The following is a 24,332-nucleotide window of genomic DNA, read 5'->3' on the forward strand; positions in this document are numbered from 1 at the left end:
ATAGACAAAAATGTAATCCACAGCGAATAGGAACATGGAATGTATTTACAATGGGAGTGAAAGGTCAGAACTTAAGTGAATTTGAAGATTCAATCCTCTCCTTTGGTTGCTTCCCCAGCATGCATTGCTGCCTTCTTTAACCCAACCACCCCTAATTTGCATTTGGAGATCCATATGGCTCTAAGGAAGATGAAACTGCTCCCAGTTCAAGGGCTGAAATAAGAGACCTAGATTAATTCAATCAGCACATTCCATTTCCTGGCTTCACTGATTGGGTCCAAAATGGACTCATGACCAAAGAGAGCTGACCCAGTCAGAATGACTGGAAAGATTTTAAAGGGAGATTCTGGGACACTGAAGTTTTGTCTTGCTCAGGATGGTGTTAAATGCAGATCTGAGCCTGTAATTGCTGGAGGCTTTTTGCCAACGTTAGAAAAGCCAATTTGAGGGCAAAAGCCAACATAGAGAGGAGAACTGAGAAAAATCACAGAGACTAGACTCCCAATCAAACTGTGCCCAAAGCCTCAATTTGCCACAGGACTGTTTCAGTTTGTGAGCCAATACATTTCCTTTATTAAGCTTTCTGACCCCCCTCAACCAAAAATATCCTATACGGTACTACTGGATAAATAATTTCCTGAAGGAAGTGGGCCTTGAAGTAGAATTTGAAAAGAGGAGCAATGTGATGTGGTAAGTGGCGATCCCTTCTTTCACCAAGGTTTTGTATTTCTAGGATTTTTGTGTTTTAGGGAAAAGATAGATTTGGTATGCTTCTTATGCCAGCTCAATGATCACTTGTAAGATTTCACATTGCTTGACCTTTCAAGGAGCATTCAATGAGATTCCATTCCATTTAATCCCCAATCCTTGACTCCATCAATAAACCTCCATGAAAACCCCAAAGAGAGCTTGTCACATTAGGCACGTGGTCAGGGATGAGCTCCTATGGTATTTCCTAAGGAGCAAAGCCGCCATCTTCCCATTGACACTCAAGACACAGTTAGTTACGTGAGATCCAAGGACATTTTCCCAGACCACCTGTTTCTTCATCCAAATTCACCTGTTTTCTGGGGAGCTCGTCTGAGAGTTTGCATGGGAGATGTGTTCCTGGATGGAGACAACATCCATGTAGTCTCCATTTTAAGCAAGGCTGGTGGGACACAAGTATTATGAATATTTTATGCAAAATCCCTTAAATTTAAAATGCTCAGGCTCAGAGCAATCCACAACTATCTTGGCAAACCCCACGTAGTTGGACTAGCGGGAAGGGTACCAGCACCACAGTGGGTGGGTGTTCAGTTCAGCAAGTGGGGAAGAGATTTGCACATTCCACCAACCCTGGTGGAGACAAGAATAGAGCAAGCTGATTCCTAACATTCCAGACACTTTTTCTTTATTTGTCCCTATGGTTAAGTGAGCCCCAAGATTAAGGGATGAGGTCAGATAAAGGACTTTCTTTGAAATGGAAATTATTTAAAATCAGTGCAGAATGGATCCGGTTAACAGTTTCCAGGAATGTCTCCTCTGGGGATTTGTGGCTGATGGTGCTATGATTTCTACCAAATCAAATCCAGGTTCCCCGAATTTTCCTGGGTGTTTGGAATACTTCTATTCTAAATGGAATTCTAATTGGCTCAGCTGCATTTTCATGTGTCTGGTGTGATGTAGTTATCACAACATTTTATTTTATTTTATTTTTTAAAGATTTATTTATTTATTTCAGGGGGGAAGGGCGGGGGGGAGAGAATGCCAAGCTGACTCCCTGCTGAGTGTGGAGCCCAGCACGGGGCTCAATCCCAGGGCCCTGAGATCACGACCTGAGGCGAAACCAAGAGTCAGATGTTTAACCAACTACGCCACCCAAGCACCCCATCACAACATTAAAAAAAAAAAGATTAAAAAAAATTAAAGACTAAGCATTTGTTAGTATTTACCCAGATCTTCCTAGAGTGGCTGGTGACTCTGATTCTCATAACTGATTCTGATTGTCTAGATTTCTACTGGACCAGAAGAATATCAACTCACTCTTCAATTAAAATTAAAGTTCTTCTCTTGGCAACAATGGAAACCAACTCTAGCTAACTCATGGCCTCTCCTCCCCCCAAAAAGAGGATTTGTGGGAAGGCAACTGAGGTAGCTCCCAGAATCAAAAGGACAGCAGCTTATCCAGGCCTTGGGAAGGAGAGACATTAGTCTGCTTGAAGACTTCACTCACTCATTCAAAGGCCCCCACTGGAGACCCATATCTCTAGGGTCCTCCCAGAAGATGCTTCACCTTCCATGCTACCTCTCTGTACTTCCGCTCAAGTGTCAAATGTCAGAGTATTGCATTGGATCAGGTATAGCAGGGGCCTACCCCTTGGACCAGTCACTGAGGGTGGGCCCAAGGAATAGAGAACTCTGATAGGCTGAGGCTGAGTCATGTGCTCCCTCCTATGGCCTGAGGGCATTGACGGCTATGGAAGAAATGCCAATAAAAAGACTGTTGCCCAGGTAGTACCTTCTGTGAAACTTTCTTGACCTCTAAGGCAGAATTGGTGGCTCTTCAGGGCTGCTCTCACACTTTGTAAACACTTGGATGAATCAAAGAGAAAATTTTATTTAACAGAATCTCTCCAAAGATGGGAATTGCATTTGTTTGCCAAGTGTTTGGTACAGGAAATGAGACCCCAAGGGCTCACGAATGTGGGTGGAACCGTTCTGCAGGAGACCAAGAGAATTCACTTCTCAAGGGAAGGGGAAAAGAGTAGGTTAGGGACCGAGCAGGATGGCAGAACACATGGAGAAATGTCTTTCCAATGACTTGCCCACCACCAGAGAAGGACAATCATAACTCAAGAATAAGGACAAGAATAATTTTGACATTACCAATTCCTTGCAAAACACACAATAAATATTTGCTGAATGAATGAAGGATGCCTACACTAGTGTGTCAGTTAGTTACTTATAATGAGAGCTATTTCCTTGGGAACAAGAGGTCCTAACAATTTTCAGTGGGTACTTCTTCTGGTGGAAATGTCGTCTCCAGACAAAATATAATAAGCATGGAATTTGAACAAGGAAATTCGTTGTTTGTTCTTAAGGAAGTAGTTCCAGCAAGCAAGGGTAATTGGATTGTTACTGTTTACAATCTCTCTGTGTGTTTACAAAGTACATTTATCTGTCTATCTCACTTGGGTCCTTATAGTGGCCTTAGGAGCTGGGTGAGCTTCCAGGCTTGGCCCCGGGTGGCTGCCTTTCTGCCCATATGCCCCGTTCATTTGTCTGTCTTCAAACCAGCTCAGATATCATTGCTTCCAGAAAGCCTTCTCCCCTTGACCAGCCTCCTAACAGATGTGCTTTAAAAAAAATAACAATACTCATGTGAAAATAATAAAAGTTAAAATAAAAGGACTTGGTATGGACCAGGTACTAAGCGAGTTGTACCTCGATTATTTCTTCTGCCAGTTGCCCGTCCTCTGTATCCCCACGTGCTATGCTGCCTCGATGGTAATACCCACAAATAAAGCGGGAGACAAGCCATATGGTCATGTGAACAGAGGAAGTTTCATATAACGAACTATCCAATTATGATAAGAAACTATAAAAATATAAGAACTCTAAAGCATATCCTAGGGCTGAGGGAGAGTGCCCAGGAAAGGACAAACTTGGAAGGGGGTCCCCTCCCCAAGGCTGGGGTTTAGACCCCATTGGTGAAGCTCTGGTTAAAGCCACTAGATGGTAGAAAAGTTTGTGGGGTTGCCTGGACCTGAGCTGGGCCACAGTCTCTGGGCAGCAAGAAACAATTTCCCAGGGCACAGGGGAGCCAACGCTAGTGGACAGGTGCACAGAGAGAACTGGGGTGTAGGGAGCCCACTCACTGGCAGGAGGGCACCTAGTCACCCATGATGAAAGGCAATGGTAACAGCTGTCCAGGACAGAGACCAGCCGAGGATGGTGGATGCCACATAAGGGAGTCAGGGCATTGATAGTGTTCTCTGGACTGAATGTTTGTTTCCCCCCAAATGTGTATGTTGAAGCCCTAATCCCCATTGTAATGGCATTTAAAGATTTATTTATTTATTTGAGAGAGAGTGAGAGTGTGCGTGTGCACAGGGGGAGGTACAGAGAGAGAGGGAGAGAGAATCTCAAGCAGACTCCACGCTGAGCAGGGAGCCTGATGCGGGTCTCTATCTCAGGACCCTGAGATCACGACCTGAGCTGAAACTAAGAGTCGGACCCTTAACCAACCACACCACCCAGATGCTCCCCCTGCCCATTGTAGTGGTATTTAGAGGTGAGATCTTTGGGGAGTGTTAGGTTTAGATGAGGTCATGAGAGTGGAGCCCCCATGATGGGATTAGTGTCCTTATCTGACGAAAGACCCCAGAGCTCTGTCTTTCCACTGTGTGAAGCAATAAGGTGGCAAACCAGGAAGAGTCCTCACCAGGCCCTCAATCTACTAGCACCTTGATCTTGGACTCCTAGCCTCCAGAACTATGAGAAATAAACGTCTGTTGTCTAAGCTCCCAGCCTATGATATTTTTTTTTTTTTAAAGATTTTATTTATTTATTTGACAGAGAGAGACACAGCGAGAGAGGGAACACAAGCAGGGGGAGTGGGAGAGGGAGAAGCAGGCTTCCCGCGGAGCCGGGAGCCCGATGGGGGGCTCGATCCCAGGACCCTGGGATCATGACCTGAGCCGAAGGCAGACGCTTAACGACTGAGCCACCCAGGCGCCCCCAGTCTATGGTATTTTGTTATGGTTGTCCGAGCTGACTAAGGCACAGTGTCAAAGAAAAACCAGCACTGGACACTTACTAATTTTGGCGGCAAGGCAGATTGCATTCAGATGACTGCAGAAGAGGAAAGAGACTCCAGTGGAGACTGCACTCCACTCCAACTGAGACAAAGGTGAGAACAGATAAGGAACAAAAAGGGACTGGAGCTATGTGGACATGGAAATTCCAGAAGGGGGTAGGTGGAGGATTACTGAAAATGGTTTGGCAAGGCGGGTTGTACACAAGATGCACGTTGTGGGACAATGTACATTTAGTGGTTTGACAGCTTGTGTTTTCTTGAGCGAAGACTCAGCACGGAGCTGGGGTCACCTTTATGGAGACAACCTAGCGTGGGTGGAGGCCAGTTTGGTCAAGTCTCTTAACACAGTATGTGGGTGAGTCCTTTGTGCCAGATGGAGTTCAGGTTCACAGGAGCCCGCTCGCTGGCAGGTGGAGCCTGGCCTGGGCTGTGGGGCACATGGTATCTGCATCAGAAGGGCCACGGGAAACAACCGTCTGGGTCTCACACGGATGGTGGTGCCCAGCTCCCCTGCACCTGCCCACCAGCCTTGGCTCTCCTGCGCCTGGGGAATCGTGTCCTGCTGCTCAGAGACCATGGCCCAGCTCCAGCCCAGGCAGCCCTGCAAACTTCTCCTCTACGCAGTGGCCACAATCTTCCAACAAGTTCTGAACCCCAGCCTTGGGAAGGAGACCCCTCCCCCTTTAAGTTTGTCCTTCCCGGGCACTCTTCTTCAGCCTTAGAACACCTTTAGAGTTCTCTTCGCATCTTTTTAGCTTCTTCCCTGTTTCAGCTTAGTAATTCTGTACATTAAACATCCACAGCTGATCGTGTGGCTTCAGTCTCCTGACTGCCCCCAGAGTGATACAAGGTCTGAGTTAAAGAATGAAAGTTCATGGCCAAGCAAGCTTGAGCAGTGGTAGATGAAATGAAGGCCAACAGGCTTCTGGACCCTGAGGTTACAGGAAGCCTTTAATATAATCTGCAGTGTTACCCAGACAACGGGCCACTTCTTTCGCTGAGCCTGGTGAGGGACTATGGCCCAGTTTGGGATTTGATCCATTATAATGAAACATTCGTCATAGAAAGCAAGAGACGGAGCCCACGTGATCGTGAGCCTTTCACTCGTTCTGCATTTACTCTAACTCGAGTTACATCACCCGATAAGCTAGTATGTACTCAACACCTGCATCGCGTACAACGCTTTGCTACAGAAAGCCCAAGACTGCTTGGGTTTAGGGAGCTCACAGCGGGGAGGATGTAAGTGATGCAAGGTTTACTTTACCCCAATACAAATGTTGAAGCCAAAGATGCCCTGTGACCGTATATAATGAACTATAAAACAGGGGATGGCAAGCGCTCAGAAGTCAGGAGGGGAACAAACCACATATTTATTTGTATTGAGGATGCTTCCCAGGTAACAACCTATAACCCACTTTTTCTTTCCCTCCCTCTCTTTTCTGCTCTCAACCTCATCTTTCTGAGGCAGCCCCATCAAAGTAGCACTTTACACCAGGACAGTGTCCATAATTCTGGTCCTGAGGTCATGTGATTCCCGAGACACGCGGTAAGGGCCCCGAGCTATTTTTTGGCTCACTTGTGACACCAGATGTGTGGGATTTCCACACCAATAACCAGTTCCCCAGTCCTCCAGACCCCAATTGAGTGTCCTATAATTCAGTTCCGTTCTGACACTAACTGCCCAGGGTTAGGGCAGACCCACAGGCTGAAGGCTCAGTCCCCCAGGACTGCCCCCACTCCGGATGCCAGTCCCAAGTTCCCAAGGGTCACCAGTGCATAATAAAGGACACAACTCAGGAACAGCAGGTTAGAAGAGCTTATGGGGTGAGATGTGGGGAAAGGGGTGTGGAGCTTCCAGGCTGAGAGGCACCTTCCACATCCCCCCCAACACCTCTCTGTGTTCACCAACCGAAAAGCTTTCTGAATCCCATTTTTGGGGGTTCTTAGGCAGGCTTCATTATGTAGGCATAGTGAATTAAGTCCGTGGCCACTGGTGATTTAATTCAATCTCCTGCCCCTCTCGCCTCCCTGGAGGTGGGGTGTGGGCCTGAAAGTTCCAACCCTCTAATCACACTATTGATTCCTATGGCAGACAGCACCCACCTTGCTATCTCAGGCCCACCAAGGTCACCTTATTAGCATAAACTCAGGTCCAGTTGAAAGGGGCTTGTTACAAATAATAAAAGATGTTCCTCTCACTCAGGATATTTCCAAGGGTTTTAGAAGCTTTGTGCTAGAGGGGTGTCTGGGTGGCTCAGTCAACGGTTGGGCATTGGACTCTTGGTTTCAGCTCAGGTTAGGATCTCAGGGTCCTGGGATGAGGCTCTGCACTCAGCGTGGAGTCTACTTGAAATTCTTTCCCTCTCCCTCCCTCTGCTCCTCCTCCCCTCCACCCTCTGCTTGCTCACATGGTCTCTTTCTCTTTCTCTAAAATAAATAAATAAATAAAATCTTAAAGAAGAAGGAGGAGGAGGAGGAGAAGCTCTGTGCTAGGAACCAAAGCAAAGACCAAATATATATTTCTTATATGGCATGCGCCCAGGCACTGTGCTAGGACCAGCAAGACAGAAAAACACAGTCTCCTGGAGAAGGTCAAGGGACCACACAGGGCAACACAACAAAAACAAAGCTGGAGGTGAGGCAGGATCTTTGGGAGCAGGGAAGGGGCAGGTAGCTCTGGTCAGAAATAATGTGTGTTGGGGCGGGGGCAAGGGGGGATGATGTAAGGGAGGGCTCCAGGAGAAAGGTTGCCCATCAGGGACCTGGCATGTAATAAATGCCTCTCCAGAGGGACAGATTCTGTGCAGATCACTTTCAGAAGGCATCAGGGTCTCTCTTAGGTTCTGTGAGGCAAATGGACATCCCCCCAGTCAGGCTCCTCCTCCCAGACCTGGCCAGATGACCACATCAGTGTGTGACAGAAGGCGAGTCTTCCACAGGCTGGGAACTCTGTAAGAAAAGCATGGGCAAAGTGTTGATGATTTGGGATGATAGGTTACAACACAATGGAGAAATTGATCCATAAACCTCCAGTTAAGGCCAGACAAAGAGATTTATGTCCTCCTCCATCGGCATTAGCCATATAATTTGACATACTGGAAAACACAATGGAGTGAAGCCAACGAGCAGGATTATGTTGATAAGTCTTCATGTTAAAATGAAGTCGTAATGTTAAATTAAGCCACATCATTTCCATGACATGGATTTCTGGTTGCTTTCCCATGCGCCCAAACGCTAAGGTTCTTTGGAGAGTATTATTATTGTAATTAGTATTTACCAGGGAGATGCTGAGCTGTCTGCCCTCAAGTCATGTCCTTCCTGTGTGGTTTGAAACCTGATTATCTCAAGCCTTCTGCCCCAAGCTGTCACCAAGGCCCAGACAAGCACTTGCACGTGCGTCCCTTTATCCCACATCCCCTCCCTTGCAAACCCACTTGGTGCTGTTCTAATAGGAAGTTTAATTAGCAGAAAAGAAGTGGGGGTCCCAGCTGGAGCCCAGGCCGCATCCCCCGCTGGGGTCGGACATGTTTGAACAAGTGTTGGCGAGGCTTTTTGCACAGAGGACACATCTGTTCCTCGGGAAAGAGAGATGCAGGGAAGCAAGGTTAGTCCTCTCTTGGAGCCTGAGTGTCCAGAAGTCCAAGCAAGAATCCTGAGATTTATTGGGGGGCTGCTTCTGTCACAGCACACCCTGAACCATGTGATGGGGGTGGGGAGCGGAATATGCGGATTGGCTTGAGTCTGGAGCAGGAGTTGGCGTGGCTTCCTCCAGAAGAACCTGAGCTTCATGGAAGATGAGTGAACACCTGAACCAAACTCATGGTACTGTCAGGAAGAGGGGGGTGGGGAAAATGCAAGCAGGGTGTACAATCAGGTGCAAGAGGAAGAGAAGAAGACTAACACTGCATGAATGCTACCAAATGCTAGGTGCTCTGACATAGACCAGCCCAGGCGGTCCCCTTATACATTCCGGAAGGTGGGAACTGAGGCTCTGAGAAGCTCAGAAACCTGTCAGTCATCACACAGCTGGCAAGAAGTTCAAAGCTAGGTCTATCAGATTCAGAAGTCCATGTGATGTTTCTATTAAGTCTTTGTCCAAAAGACACTTCTGTTTTTATTCAAGGTAAGGAGTGGGGAAGCCTACCAGTTTGGTTGAGGTTTATTTTTTTTTTTTTTTTAAAGATTTTATTTATTTATTTGAGAGAGAGAATGAGAGAGTGAGAGCATGAGAGGGGGGAGGGTCAGAAGGAGAAGCAGGCTTCCCACTGAGCAGGGAGCCCGATGCGGAACTCGATCCCAGGACTCCAGGATCATGACCTGAGCCGAAGGCAGTCACTTAACCAACTGAGCCACCCAGGCGCCCCTTGGTTGAGGTTTGTGTCTCTCTCATGCCACAGGTGCACTGCAGGTCAGCTGGGGCTCTGCTCCATGTTATTACTGTCCTTACTCTGAGACCCAGGTTTCCAGAACAGTCCCTCTCTGAAACATGGCTGGTCTCAGTGCTGAAGGGAAGAGCTCTGAAGGGTCTCACCTGGACCATTAAATGCTCCAGGCTGAAGGGACACCCATCACTTCTGCCCACCACTCCTTGGCTAGAATGAACCCATGGCTGTGCCCAACCACAGGGGGGTGGGGAAGTGCTCCTACCTACCATGTGTCTGGAAGGCCAAGAGCCAAAGTCTGGGGAACAGCACTAATGATCACACAGAGTTGAACCAGATACAGAGTTCTCAAACCATGTGCTATGGACTGAATGTTCGTGCCCTCCAAAAAGTCACATTGAAATCCTAACCTCCACTGTGATGGTAATAGGACATGGAGCCTTGGGGAGGGTGATTGGGTCATGATGATGGAGGCTGTGTGATGGGATTAGTGCCCTCCTAAGAAGAGATGGGAGATCTTGCCTCTCTCTACTCTCCCCCATGTGGGGATACAATGAGGACATTGTTGTCTGCAAGCTAGTGGTGGACCTTCACCAGACACGGGATCTGCTGGGACTTTGATCTTGGACTTCCAGCCTCCAGAGCTGTGAGAAATAAATGTCTGCTATTAAACACCACCCGAACCCCCACCCCTACTGCCCCAATCTGCAGTAACTTGTTATAGCAGCTGGAACGGACTAAGACACCATGTTCCATGGGATTCCTCAGGCCACCAAAAGCAGCAAAGAGAAGCTCAAACCCATCCCCTACTTTCTCTCTTCTGCATTTATATAAAACAAATATTTCTATATTAAAAGCTCATTAAAGGGCACCTGGGTGGCTTAGTCAGTTAAGTGTCTGCCTTTGGCTCAGGTCACGATCCCAGGGTCCTGGGATAGAGTCTCACATTTGGCTCCCTGCTCAGCGGGGAGTCTGCTTCTCCCTCTGCCCCTCCCCCCACTTGTGTGCTCGCTGGCTCTCTCTCGCAAAAATAAATAAAATGTTTAAAAAAAATCATTAAAAGTGGTTCTGTTCCTTTCAAAATTAACCCTGCTGGCTCTAACATTCTGCACCCCACAGGCTCTCCACTAGACCCTGATTAAAACTTGTTCTAAGACAGGAGTTCTCACCTTGGCTTCACTTTAGAATCTCATAGACACTTGTAAAAATCTTTCTTTAAAAAAAACTTTTATTTGAGAGAGAGAGTGAGAGCAGGGGGAAGGGCAGAAGGAAAGAGAATCTCAAGCAGACTCCTCACTGAGCGTGGAACCCAATGTGGGGCTTGCTCTCACACCCCATGAAATCAGGACCTGAGCCAAAATCAAGAATCAGATGCTTAACTGACTGGGCCACCCAGGCGCCCCCACTTGTAAAAATCTTGATGATGCCCAGGCTTCATCCTAGACCAATTGCATCAGAACCTCTGAGCTTGGGGCCCAGATCTAAATAATTCCATAGAGCTCCCCAGACAATTCTTCCATGTACCCCATTGAGGGCCAGGCAGACCCCTCAGGAAGCTTTAAACTCTGGGGGCTGGTTCTTCTCTGCTGGGTGAAGGCCCACGGGGAAGCCAGAGTTGGGAGTTTTACCTCAGCCAATGAGGCAGGAGGTGAGCTGAGGAAGGTTGAAGGGAATTTGGTATTTCCCTTGACTAATAGTTCCGCCCCAGCCCAGCAGTGGGAGCTGGGAATAACGTGGGAAGAGGGCCATGGGAGGAGTGTGGAGCAGGAAAGTGTTGTCACTCCAGGCCGGGCCTGAGTAAAGCATTCCCTGTGAGCAGGTCACTCAGCTGCAGAGAAAACAGGAAGCACATCCGGAGGTGGGTGTCCTGCACCAGTTAAAATCCACACACATGTGTATACACACACACACACACACACACATTCATGTAAACACCCCCCCATAAAAACACACACACATACCTATTTTCCACACACATATACACATTCTAGACACACACACACACACACATACATCTACACTCACACACATCTTACTTGTTCCACAAGAAAAAGATCAAATTTTAGGGCAAATGAAACTCAGCCTTTGCCTGGTCCAATTCTCTCATTCTACATGTGAGGAAAAGAAGCCCCAGAGAGGATCCAGGCATATGCCCCCATGGTCCCTCCCTTTCAACTCTCCTTAGCTCTAGAAAGTACACGAAGTGTTTTTATTAAGAGTCCATTTTGTAGGAAAAAAGGCAACTGAGGATCCTTCTTTTGGTTGGCAAGGCAAGGAGAAGGGGTCCCTTTGCCCTCTCTTCCGAAACACTTTGTCCTGAAAATGGAGCAAGAATCCTTCCAACTCCATGGGCTGCATGGAGAGTTCACCAAGGTGCTTCGGGTAGAGGGCCCGGGGCTGTTCCCAACACTAAGTTTGCACATTATTGTTACCCCCAGTCGCTGACTGAGCACGTCAGACGCGTTTCACTGGGAGTATCCTCCCAACCGCAAGTTTGGGGAGGAAGCAAGAAGTCTGACATACACCTGCTCACACGTGTACAGGGGCAGGTCATTTGTGAGTTGTGAAGCTAGGTTCATTCTCTGCCCTTTTCCCTTCCTTCTCTGCCTACTGTAGGGAAGGCCAGGCTCTGGGCCTCAGAGGAGGTTCAAGGTGCCAGGCCAAAGCCCGAGGGCAGCCCCTCCCCCACCTCCGTGTATGGGAGCCCGAGCTACCTGTCCTGCAGTGGGAGCGGGGAGGCCAGGGCCGCCGAAGGGAATGGGGCAGAGCTATCCCCAAGCCCAGCTTTGGACAGAGGCTCTTAGGTGGGGGTACTGGGGGTCTTCGACTTGCTCGTTCTTGGTCCCCCGAATGTGATTGGGCCTCCTGGGCAGTGGCTTTGGGGCACACCTAGAAGTTCTTAACCCCAGCAAAACTCCAGGGCCCAGGTGACAGGACCACAAGAATTGGATCTAAGCGTCTCCTGGGGTGCCCACAGTGAGCAGCGTGGAGGGGTGACCTCAGTGCCCTGCCAGTGTTCTGGCCTTGGGAATGGGGGGTAAGAAGCCTCAACAATGCCTGACTCCAGCGTCATTGACCTAAATAAATGCACACATACACAAATCTATTCATAGGTGTGGCGACTGTTTTAATTTTTTTTGTTTTGTTTTTGGGTTTTTTGGTTTTTTTGGTGCAACCAGTTTCCAAATGTTTCTTTCTTTCTTTTTTTTTAAATGCCAAGCATGATTTGTGTCGGGCAGAACTCAATAAAACTACAGTAATCCTCACCAAGTTTAGGATCCCCCAACAACCCCTCCTCTTGTGAATTCAAGTTAGGACTTCTGTCACTTTTTGTCTTTGAATCAAACAAACTTGATTTTCCAATTATACGAAATTAATTTAAATAAATTAAACACACTACAGTGTTCTACCTTAGAATATCAGTTACCCAGGCCGTAAAGAAGAAAGAACAGAAAAATTTTCTAGAAAAGCAGAGGGTAGTTACTATTAGGACTGAGGGAGAAGGCTGTGATTGGGAAAGGGCATGAGGGTACTTTCGGGGCTGGCAAGGCCTCCTCTCCTGGGAGGTGATTATGGTGTTGCTTAGAAGTCATCATGGACACAGATCCAGACTGCCCCCTGGTGGTCTTTCCATCACCCTCCAAAATCTCCAAAGTGGGAGATAACCCCGAGTTGCCATGTTCTCTCTCCCAAGCCCTCAGGAGCTCCCAGGAGAACCTACAGCCAAGGAGGGGAAGCAGAGGAGGTGCAGAACCAAGGTAAGGAGGAAAAATGAAAGGTTCTCTGAGTTTCTCTGGCTGTGTGTGGTACAATGATTTGCTTGAGTCCAGGCCCCTCTTGGCTGTCATGTCAGGCTACTTCCTGGTCCTGCCCAGACGCTGGCAAGGTCTCCCACTAGCCCAGCAAGGGTGGGGTGCAGAAGGAGTCTCTTCAAGGGCTGCTGTGGGTTGGCATTGCATCCCTCTGTTGATCACTCTGACTCCAGAACCCCCTTTCTGGTCACCTCCAAGGCCTGGTGGGCAGCCCACTGGGAGCCCACCTGGGCCCAGCCCCATGGCTCCTCCTTTGGCTGGTTCTTCCAAACCCATGGCCCCTGTGCCCTCTCTAAAAATAACCCCCAAGGGCATCTAAATGTGTGCATTTTATACCAAATTCCTCTTGTCAATATTTTCAAATTCTATGGCCAGATTTACTTATAATTAATGGAGTTAAAACAGTGAAGTGCCATTTTTGCCTATCAGACTGGCGAAGATTAAAGATTACTAATATCAAGTGGTGGTAGCAATCTGAGGAGTACAAATTGGTACAAACTTTTTAGTGGATGATTTGGCAATATCTACCAATATTTAAACCATTCATGGCTTTTGACCTCTACTTTTCCCTGCATATATCTACATCAGACCTTCGTAACTATGAGGAGATATTCATCATAGCATTATTTGAGATAGCAAAGACCTTGAAACAATCTAAATAACCACAACATAGGGCATTTTTCAAATAGTGTGTGTCACATCCAAACAATGGAATACAATATAACTATTAAAAACAACTAGGTTTTCCGTATTAATGGCATGGAAAAATGTCTGTGATTTATTGTGAGGTTTACAAAAGCAAGTTACAGAATATAGAGTATGATTCATTTTTTGAAAAATTATACGTCTGGGGGCACCTGGGTGGCTCAATCGTTAAGCGTCTGCCTTTGGCTCAGGTCATGATCCCAGGGTCCTGGGATCGAGCCCCGCATCGGGCTCCCTGCTCGGCGGGAAGCCTGCTTCTCCCTCTCCCACTCCTTCTGCTTGTGTTCCCTCTCTTGCTGTGTCTCTCTCTGTCAAATAAATAAATAAAATCTTTAAAAAAAAAAAAGAAAAATTATACGTCTATTCATGGATCTGTATCTATACTCCTAAATCCAGGTAGAATAGTGTCTGAATGACACAGAACAATTCCAACAGCTTTCTGGCTGGTGAGCAAAGCAGGTGTGGATGAACAGTGACTTCTGTAAGGCTGGAAATTATCTACAACACCTATGCATTGTGTTTATAACTTAAAAGGTAATAGAACATTTTTTTTTTAAAAAAGACTCCATGCCCAACATGAAGCCCAATATGGGGCTTGAACTCTCAACCCTGAAATCAAGACCTGAGCTGAGATCAAGAATCAGATGCCCAACTGACTGAGCCACCCAGGTGCCCCCCAATTTTTTTTTAATTTCAATTTTGACGGTTAACAGATCCTCCCCTTTCCCACTGCCCACCCCCTTCCAGCCTTCCAGAGCTTCCCACTTCCTGAAATACCAGGAAGTACTCTCACCTCCCAAGTAGGGGTAAAGATTTAATCAACAGACCACTTAGCAAGCAGGAAGTGCACAGATAAGGTATAAACAAAGTGTCCCTCCTAAATGGCCATTGGTCCCTCCTCCCCTCCCCCGCTTTGCATTCATATCTTTGTGTCTCTCTTCAGCCTAACCATCCCCCTCAATGGAGAAATCTTTGAATTCGGTGGCTGCAGTCCCCCCTACAACCACCATTGGCTGCACATTCTCTGGGCTCTGTGTAGCTCACCCCTTCCTCAGCAATTCTGTGACAGTCCCCATGTCAAGCCGTGAGGAGAGAGGTCAGGAGCTCCTTGAAGATTTATCTCAGCTGAAATACAAGCTTTTCCCCATGGCCACCCCATCCCTAGGTTTCCACACTTGGCCTGCTCCATCTCCTCCTTGGAAGGTGTCCCTCCCGTGGGGCCCCATTTCTAGAGTTTCTTTCCCCAACCAAGACCCATCTCCTTTTACTGAGACTCATTGTTGACTCTTTTCTCCCACAAGATGGCGCCTTCCTTGAGGGGACTTCAGGGAACTCAAATTTTTCCAAGATTTACACAACCTGGAACTTGGAAGCATTCAAGATTTGTTGATGAAGTTGAGAGGGAAAAAGAGGGAAGGAAGGAAGGAAGGAGGGAAGGAAGGAAAGAAGGAAGGAAGAAAGGAAGGAAGGAAGGAAGGAAGGAAGGAAGGAAGGAAAAGAGGAAGGGAACACTTTCCATTTTCGTCTCGGGATAGACAACTTACTTCATTTCAATGTTAGTCCTCAGTCTTGATTTTTCTTTTTAACTTTTCCTTCCTTTTCTCCCCCTTTGCCCTTCCCTCCATGACTTTTTTCTTTTCTCATCAGTCACTGCCAAGCTCTCTGAGGGTCTGTCTTCCCAGCCAGTCTGTCTCAACAATAACAGCCATTTATTAAGCTCCATGCCAGTGAATTATATTTGCTACTTCATAAGTCCTTGCCTCAATACTTTGCCATAGGTATTCTCCCCATTTTATAGAGAGAGAAGTTGAGGCTACTGAGAATGGAGCTAAGATTTGACCCCTAGGTTTATCTGGTACCAGAGCCTCTGCCCACGACCCCAGTGCTCAGATTTACTCTACTTCCCTACACAGCCCAGTGGGGCCACATTCACACCCATCACCTTGGACTGACATCTGCTTGGACTCGCCATCCTGGCATATCCCACTCTGAAATGAAATCCACACAAGAAAAGGCAAGATAAGCATTTGATTCTTCTATTTATTAATTGGCAAAATAGTGCAATGGTGCTCTCCAATGTCACCTCTGAGCAACAACAGATTTTTTTGAGTGTTTTTTTAATTGTGTATTTGATTTGTTGTTTGTTTCAGTACCATTATGAACTCAAAGATTTTTATACATTCATTCTGCTTCAATTTCTTGCAGTCATTATTTATTTCTTTATTGATTGATGCTCAAATTCTTCCATTGTTGGCCATGGGAGCCTTTTTAAATTCTGGGTCCTTCCAACAGAACCTGGTAGTCTTGATGGCTTCCTTGCTTTCAAGCTGGACAAGATGTCCCAAGCTCGTCTTGTACATTTCCTTCCCCTAGAACCAAAGGACCACTGATTCCTCTAATAGGAGACAATATTAGGGACTACAATCTGTGGGGCAGAAGTACACACTGCGGCTGGATTGAGTGTTTTTATTGATGTTGCTATTATTGACATGATAAGCAGGTTCATTAGTTTCAGCGTTATTTGCATATTTTACAGAACTTTTTGTTTTATCTTTCCTTTTTAACTTTTGTTTTTAAAAAATGCAAAATGTTTATATTTTCTAGCTAAAACTATAAAACAAGGTACGTTCAGAAAAGTATATTTCTTGCTTTTTCTGTCCTTCCTGTTCTATTCCTCCACTTGTAGGTAAGGAATTTTAATTCATATTTGGTTCATTCTTCTGTTTTTCCTACTTGAAAATATAAATAAATATGCATATTTATTTATCATTTAGTTATATGTATATATTTACACAAAAGATAACATATGACACATTCTCTTCTATACTTCTGATCATGTTTCTCATATCCATACTTGAACATTGGATGAAAGAAGCAAAGAACTGTTGTCTTAGAATTGACCTCATTGCTTTATATGGTGTTTTCACACTACCACTCCAGAGCACAGGGGACTTTGGGACAGTGGGGAAAGGGAGTGGCTGAAAAGGGTGACTCTGGGGCCACCATTACCACTTCAACCACAGCAGCCACACCTCTGTTCTACATCTTCGGCATTCCTATCAAATTTGGTCTGAAAAATGGTCCCCACTATTAAAAGAAAAATCCTAAGAGAAAATGGCCATAAGCTAATAATCAACCCAAGCTCACTGTTCCTGGCTTCTGAGAGGCTGTTCAGAGAACACATGCTTCATGTTAACTAGGTTGGGGAAATCTTACTGTCAGGGTTGCCTAAACTTGAATCCCAAGAAAACCCTGGTGAGAAGAGAAATACTCATCCATTCAACAGTTGAGCGAAGGACCTGATAAATCACGTTGTCCACATTGTCATTTGAGGGAAACTGCTTTGTACATTTATGAAACATCTTTAGTTCTAAGGACGGGAACAAGAAAACACAAAAGCAATTGAAGAGGCTGCTGGGATTTAAAGAAAACTCTCTTTTGCCTTGAGTATATAAAATTAAAAGTGCTTTGCAGATAGGTTACTGAATTAGCTCAAGAATTGGCAGCCCCAGTAAAAGACAGTCATGCTGGCTGAATTTCTTATACTCTTTGCCTCACCTTTCTCTGCCATCTGTGAACTCCACACATGTGCAAACTTAAACCACACACATGTGCAGGTCTCACTGGACGTGTCGTGGCTCTACCACTTGTGCTTGGCACAATACCAAGTGCTTAGTAGGTGCTCAATAAATCTATCTGGACTGGATGAATGAATGTAAATATTCCTCTTCATCCTCATGAACCAAATGGAAAGAGGTCATAAATGTGGCTCATTGCTGTTAAAAGATTGTTGTGGTGGGTAGGATTGTGTCCCCCTCACCCAGATTTTATGTTGAAGCCCTAACCCTGACCCCAGTACCTCAGAATGTGACTCTATTTGGAAAGAGGGTCTTTCAAGAGGTGATTAAAGTAAAATGAGATCATATGGGTGGGCCCTAATCCAACAGGACTAGTGATCATAAGAAGAGATTAGGCCAGAGCTAGGTGTGCACACAGAAGGAAGGCCATGTGAGGACACAGCAAGAAGGTGGCCATCTACAAGCCCAGGAGAGAGACTTCAGAAGAAGAAACCAAACCTGCCGATGCTTGAATTTTGGACTTCCAGCCTCCAGAAACATGACAGAATAAATTTGTTGTTTGAGCCACCCAGTCTGGTATTTTGTTATGGCAGGCCTAGCAAACTAATATAATTGCCAATCTCTGTCCCAAACCATGGCAGAAGCAACATCAAAGAAACATTTTTATGGTTAGCACTTCCCATATCCTATAAGCCAGAAGAAAATTGTGCTGAGTATGTGTTTCATGGTGCTTCATCCTGTCCTGCTGGAAAGTCAGGCTTTGAAAGTCAAAGTGTATCTATGTGGCTGGCCTAGCTGTAAGAAAGCCCTTTGTGAGGTCATCATGCTACTCTTGCCAGATGTGCACAGAGAGAGACATGCAAGCTTTTAAAAACACTTGAGGAGACACCATGCCTCACTTTGCAAACCCTCTTTTAAGAAACATCATCACCAGAAATCCATTTGATAGCATCAGGAGGAAGCAATGTCTCCAATATTTGAAAACCTTGAGAATGCTACAATATGATGGATTTAAGACTATATATTTAGGAGAAACCTATATCACTGAAAGTCTTGTAACTGGAGAAGATCTTAGTGATGGGTATTTCATGCAAACTCCAACGTGGTGTATTGTGCATGCTGGTAGTAGTCAAGGATGGGTGCCTTGGAAGTATCGGATGTTCCTAAGAGATGAGTTATGCATCAAACAGGAAGACAGCCTCTTCTTTGAGTTCTGTGATATGACAAAGAAGGCCTATGGGAAGTGTGCCATTGTGATCAAAGAGAGAAGGCAGCAGGACAGGATGAAGCGAAATGAAGATGAAGAGCCGGAGGCCCAGGTCCATGCCCCATCAGTCATTAACTTAACGAGCATTGTGTGTTGCCCTGAGGTAGCCAAGTCCTGTGGCCATGAACTACTCTCTCTGCCTTCCCCTTACAATTACCTAAACCCTTTAGACTCAGCCTGGTCTTCTCTGAAATGGTTTATCATCAATAACAAAAAGGAGTTTTGTTTGCACTACATTGACAGTGTCTATTCTTGCCAGTATATACTTCTCAGCGATTTAATTAGCAAAGGGATTGAAAGGATAAACCCAAGCAAATGGAAAACAATAACCAACAAAGTACGGAGATGGGAAAACTACTATCTTGGTAAATTTTCTTAAGGGTGATTCCTCTTACAAGCGGTTGGAACCATGCTATGGGCATAGTCTTTACCAACTCCGCTGAGCTCAACTCTGGACCACTGCAGCCAAAGATGCTCCAACGGTGACCTCGCAGAGATGCTGTGAGGACTGAGGTTTCTAAGGCTGTTGGCAAAGTGCTTTAGGTTTACTGGAGGTTCCATTAAAGCTTGTTGGTAAATTAGGGATCTTGACTCCCATCTTGTTAAGGCCACCTTGAGAGCTATGTTAATGGCAGGATTACAACTAACCCAGCCCGAAAGAGCTCAATGGTGAGCAGGGGTGAACAGAGCTAAAGGTTGTGTAGTAGAAATTTAAGTCAGAACCAAGTGTGTGGTCACAAAAAGTTGAAAATAGTGTACCAACCAGTTTCAGCCGACCAAAATAATCTACAGGGAGACAGTTTGCCATGAGCGGGAGTTGTGGTTCAGATAGTGGCTAAGCAGGCTCTTTGCTTCCCATTGCTTGAAAAAAAGGTGTCAGGGGTTGAGTGAGAGACATCCGAGGTGAAACACCATCCAGATGCTCTAAGGCCAGTTGGTGGTCCCGATAAGGCACCTGGAAAGCTGTAGCAATTGATTGATTCAACTGGGACTTGGTGGGTGAATAGGTGAAGTGAATGGGGGTCTGTGGAGCCCACTTATCTAATATTTCATCCCAAATCCAAGAATCCTACCAGGAGGTCATTAGAGTTTGCCACAGAGTTGCACCTTGTGGCCCCGAGAGCTGAGACACCTATGGCTGGTGCCTCACCTGGCTCAAGTGTACGGCTGTTGCTGATGCAGGTTGTAGGGATTTGTGGTGGTATGTTTCACCTTTATTGAAAAAGATCTGCCTCCAATTAAACATATCAGAAATTTCACTCCCATTTATATATGTTCAGGCAGTAATTTTACAACAGACATAATTATTCCAGAATATGTCAAAAGCAACTCATGAAAATCTCTACCTAACTCCTAACAGAATTATCCACATATAAGATTGTGAGGCCAGGTTCCTGATAGCCAAGTGCAGAAAATATCGGGTGATTTGCCTGTCTTCCTGTTTGTTTCCCTCCAGAACCTCCCTGCTGTGACAAATTACACAAACTTGGTGGCCCCAAACAACAGACATGTACTGTCTCCCAGTTCTAGAAGCCAGAAGTCTGAAATCAGTTCCACTCCGTCATAATCAAGGTGTGGGCAGGGCCACACTCCCTGCACAGGCTCTGAGAATCACTTGTTCCTTGTTCTTCTGGCTTCTGGTGGCTGCTGACATTCCTTGGCTGGTGGCCACACAGGTCTAATCCCTGCTTCTGTGGCCACATTACTTTCTCCTCTTCTAATTTCCTCTGCCTCCCTCTTCTAAGGACACTAGTGATGGCATGTAGGGCCCATCTGTATGGAGACGGGAAAACTACTACCTCAGAATTGTTAACTTAAGTCCATCTGCTGAGATTCTTTTCCCATATAAGGTAACGTTTCACAGGTTCCAGGGATTGGGAGCTGGATACTTTTGGGGACCATTATTCAGCTGACCACAGATGCTAATTCAAGTCTTCTGCCAACTGAAGTATAGCATTCCCATCAGCAACTAACCTGGTGAGACAACTCTTATCGTGCGCTATGTTTCTGGGGTCTTCTTCACTACCTGTTTCACGTTATGTTTTATTTTTTATTTTTTTTAAAGATTTTATTCATTTATTTGACAGAGAGAAACACAGTGGGAGAAGGAACACAAGCAGGGGGAGTGGGAGAGGGAGAAGCAGGCTTCCCGCAGAGCAGCGAAGCCTGATGTGGGGCTCAATCCCAGGACCCTGGGACCATGACCTGAGCCACCCAGGCGCCCCTCACGTTATGTTTTAGAGCAGGTAATAGGACTCAAACCTCCTTGGTGACTTCAGTGAGCTGGCACTTGCAGGCCCCAGTGTAGATGGCCTGGGTTTGGGGGGTATGAGTGTGTTTTGTCCCTATATCACACTTATTACACATCTGCCCAGAGTCCTGTGCAGTCATGAGCACTGACAGCTACATGTCCTTAACTCATTTAGTCCTCCCAACAGACCGTGATGGAGGAACCACTGTTCTCTCTGTGTTTTAGATGGGGTAAACTGAGGCACAGAGAGATCATATAACTTGGTCCAGTGTGGAGGAGCTAAGGTTCACACCCAGTGTTCATGCATACAGCCATTATTCACGCCGCCTCTCTACTCCTGGGCAGTTCATCTAATCCCATAACCATCCCATCATGGAGGTTCTATCATTTCCCTTTACAGGTGAGGAAACCGAGATGTTATGAGGTCAAGCAAGCCAGTCAGACGCTAAAGCCCATGTGCCTAAGCACCATGCTTGGCTTTGTCGTTGGAGCCCAGCATTTTGTTTTTCTCTCTCACAGTTCACGTGGTGAAAGGGTCTCCTCTGACAGCTGACAAAGCGGCCACCTCCAAGTGGATACCGCAACAAAAAGAGATTTCAATGTGGAATTGAGCAAGAGGCAGAATACCTTGCAAATACATTATTTTGCAGGGAGGGGAAAGACATGAAAAGTTTTTAAGGTTCTCAGACAAATAAGATAAACCAACAGGAGCTATTTTTGTTTGAAAACCAAAACGATCTAAAAAGACGAGTTTAGGGTCCTATTCCCTTGGGACCTTGTTTGGTCATTAGGAAGGCAAGGAGGGGAAAGAGACATCAGGACAACCAGAGAGATCAAAAGGACCTCCTCTAATGTGTGATTTAGTTACATAATACTGTATGCATAATTAAGAATGCTGCTTAATACTAAGCATGGAAACCTCCAGCAGAAAAGTAATGGAAAGTATGTTGGGCTTTGGGAATCCAGTAGACCTCGTTGGAATCTCAGGTTTCCAGCTTATTAACTATGAGACTTTGGACAAGTTACTTCACTTCCCTGAGGCTCAGTTAACTCATTAGTAAACTAGGGTTGAGGACTTTATTTTTTTATTTATTCATTTGAGAGAGAGAGAGAGAGCACACGAGGAGGGGGAGGGGCAGAGGGAGAGGGAGAAACAGGCTCCCCACTGAACAGGGAGCCTGACATGGGCAGGGCTCGATGCCAGGACTCTGAGATCATGACCTGAACCAAAGGCAGACATTTAACGACTGAGCCACCAGGTGCCCAGGTTGAGGATTTTAAAACGCTTCACATAAGCCATGCCACTAAACTGCGTCTGGCACTTTCTGAGTGCCCCATACACTCAAGCTTCTGTTGTTATAGTCCAGGCTGGGGGCCAGCAAGTGTGCCCACACTCAGACCTGATGTTGCTGACCTCATCTCCTTTTCACTCTCTGGGGGAAATTCTTGCTGCTTTTTATCACCAGGACATAATGAGAGTAGACACATCTTAAGATACTTCAATCAAAGGAACTTTGTTCTCTGGCATTTCTTTTAAGACCATCTGTGACAGGTCAGGCAGCTAACGATAATCACAAGTTTTGTCTGATGGGGTGGACAGGGAGGATGGTGAGCAGAGCCAAGCCTCTTCGAGAGCAACCTTGTGTTGCGCTTACATGAAACGAACAGCAGGTAATGAGGCATAGCAGTCCTGTGCGTGTGGACAGGTCCTCTGGAAGAGATTTCATGATGTTGGTGGCACTGCTGTCCTTCCAAGTTTGGCTGATGAGACATCCCACCCTCTCTGTCCCTTTACCTTCACTAACAACAGCATCCTCACTCCCTCTCCATGGGCGTGGGGACTCCCAAGTAGGTGGGTGTTGGAATGGTCTGTCCCAAAATGAACCCCAAAGTAAACAGGCAAATGGAGCTGGAGGCCCAATGGATCCCACCTTGTCTACCCGAGAAGGTCCAAGCTCAACTGGGTTGAAGGAGCTGCACCTGGCCAGTCGGGGGGCTCAGTTGCCTACCCAGGCAGTGTGTACTCCTTCAATTTGTGATTGTTTTATACACACAAACCATTTGTACATACTTGACCTCATTCAGTTTAGACATAGGCAGGGCAGTGATCATTAAGCTCATTTATAAATGAAGACAAGTCCAGGCAGTAACTGACTCACCTAGGGGCATGCACAACTGTAGTGACAGGAAGGCCAGAACCAGAATCCACATCTTCTTATCAAGGAGCCCTCGTACCTGTCTCTAGCTGGCTTCATGGGTTGGTTAAGATTAGGTCAAGCTGTGAGTAGTGCAGACCCAAGCACAGACAGAGTTAAGAAGGTAGCCCACCTCCACCGCCAAAAATCAAGAAGTGCCAAGGGGGGGCAGTACAAGGCTAATATGATGGATCCATGGTCATCAAGAATCCAGAGTCCTATCTTTTTACTCCACTGTCCCAACCTGGTTCCATCTTCATAGTCCCAAATGGCTGCTGAACAAGCCATTGCATTAGCACTCCGGGCAGCAAAGGAGAAAGAGAGGAAGAAGTGTTCATCTCTTCCCTTTTTAAGGGGCCTTCCTGGAAGTTCCACATAACACTTCCACTTAAATGTCATTGGCAAGACTTAGTTGCAAGGGAAGCTGGGAAATGTAGTCTTTTATTTGGGGGAGGCAATGTGGATAGCTAAAATCAGGATTCTATTGCTAGGGAGAAGAGGAAGAAGAATGCTGAGGTAGGCAACTGGCAGTCTTGGCCACATTCCCTGCTCCCTTTCCTTTTGGTGTGACAGTCATCTGCTCATCAACATTCCAGCAGCTTCTGTGTGGTGGAAGAGGGAACCAAAGAAAATAAGCTCTGGCCCTCGAGGCAGTCAGAGTCTCATGGTGGGGGTACCTCTCAGTCAGTGAGATGTTAGAGGTTTGGGGAGTGGGGGCTCCGAGTCCTGGGTCTGGCGCCACAGAAGATAGCGTGGAGACCAGAGGAAGCGCGGGGATCTCATCACAGGGAGAAAAGGCCAAGCCAGGCAGGAGCTTGAACAAGTGCACAGAATCTACCCACCTCCCACTCAGGCAGGCAGGGGGTGTGTGAGTGAGTGTGTGTGAGTGAGTGTATGGGTGAGAAATGAGTGTGTGACCGTGAGTGTGACCAGGTGGGAGTTGTGAGTATATGTGTGAGATTGTGTCTGAGAGAGGTGTGTGTGTGTGAGATGTGTGTGCGACCATGAGTGTATGTCATGTGACAGTTGTGTGTGTGACTGTGTGAGAGCTGTATGTGTGTGAGGTGTGAGAGTGTGACCATGAGAATTTTGTGTGTGTGAGATCGCGTGTAAGAGAGGTGTGTGTGTGAGAGACAAGTGTGAGACTCTGTGAGTGTGTAAGACTGTGTGAGAGTTGTATGTATGAGACCTTGTGAGACTTGTGTGTGAGTGTATGTGTGAAATGTGAGTGTGTGTGTGAGACGTGGCTGTGTGAACACGGGGTGTGTGTTGGGTGGAGGGGGCGGAAGGACAGGAAGAATGGGCGGGAGAAGGGCCAGGATGGAGGAGGACAACAGGGCT

At 46.4% G+C, this 24,332-nt stretch overlaps 1 protein-coding gene across 1 annotated transcript; it reads left to right on the forward strand.

The window, feature by feature from the left end:
- The first annotated feature begins 18,168 nt into the window (after window positions 1-18,168).
- On the forward strand, window positions 18,169-18,924 carry C1H21orf140 (chromosome 1 C21orf140 homolog). Its single transcript, XM_036101854.2, has one exon. It carries the CDS (start codon window positions 18,169-18,171, stop codon window positions 18,922-18,924), a length of 756 nt encoding a protein of 251 aa, XP_035957747.1.
- Window positions 18,925-24,332: the final 5,408 nt, after the last annotated feature.

This window comes from Halichoerus grypus, chromosome 1, assembly GCF_964656455.1.
Source record: "Halichoerus grypus chromosome 1, mHalGry1.hap1.1, whole genome shotgun sequence".
Taxonomy (NCBI): Eukaryota; Metazoa; Chordata; class Mammalia; order Carnivora; family Phocidae; genus Halichoerus; species Halichoerus grypus.

What these genes read in the sequence shown, in the direction of transcription:
- C1H21orf140 (XM_036101854.2), top strand. Translation starts at nt 18,169, where the DNA reads ATGCCTCACTTTGCAAACCCTCTTTTAAGAAACATCATCACCAGAAAT.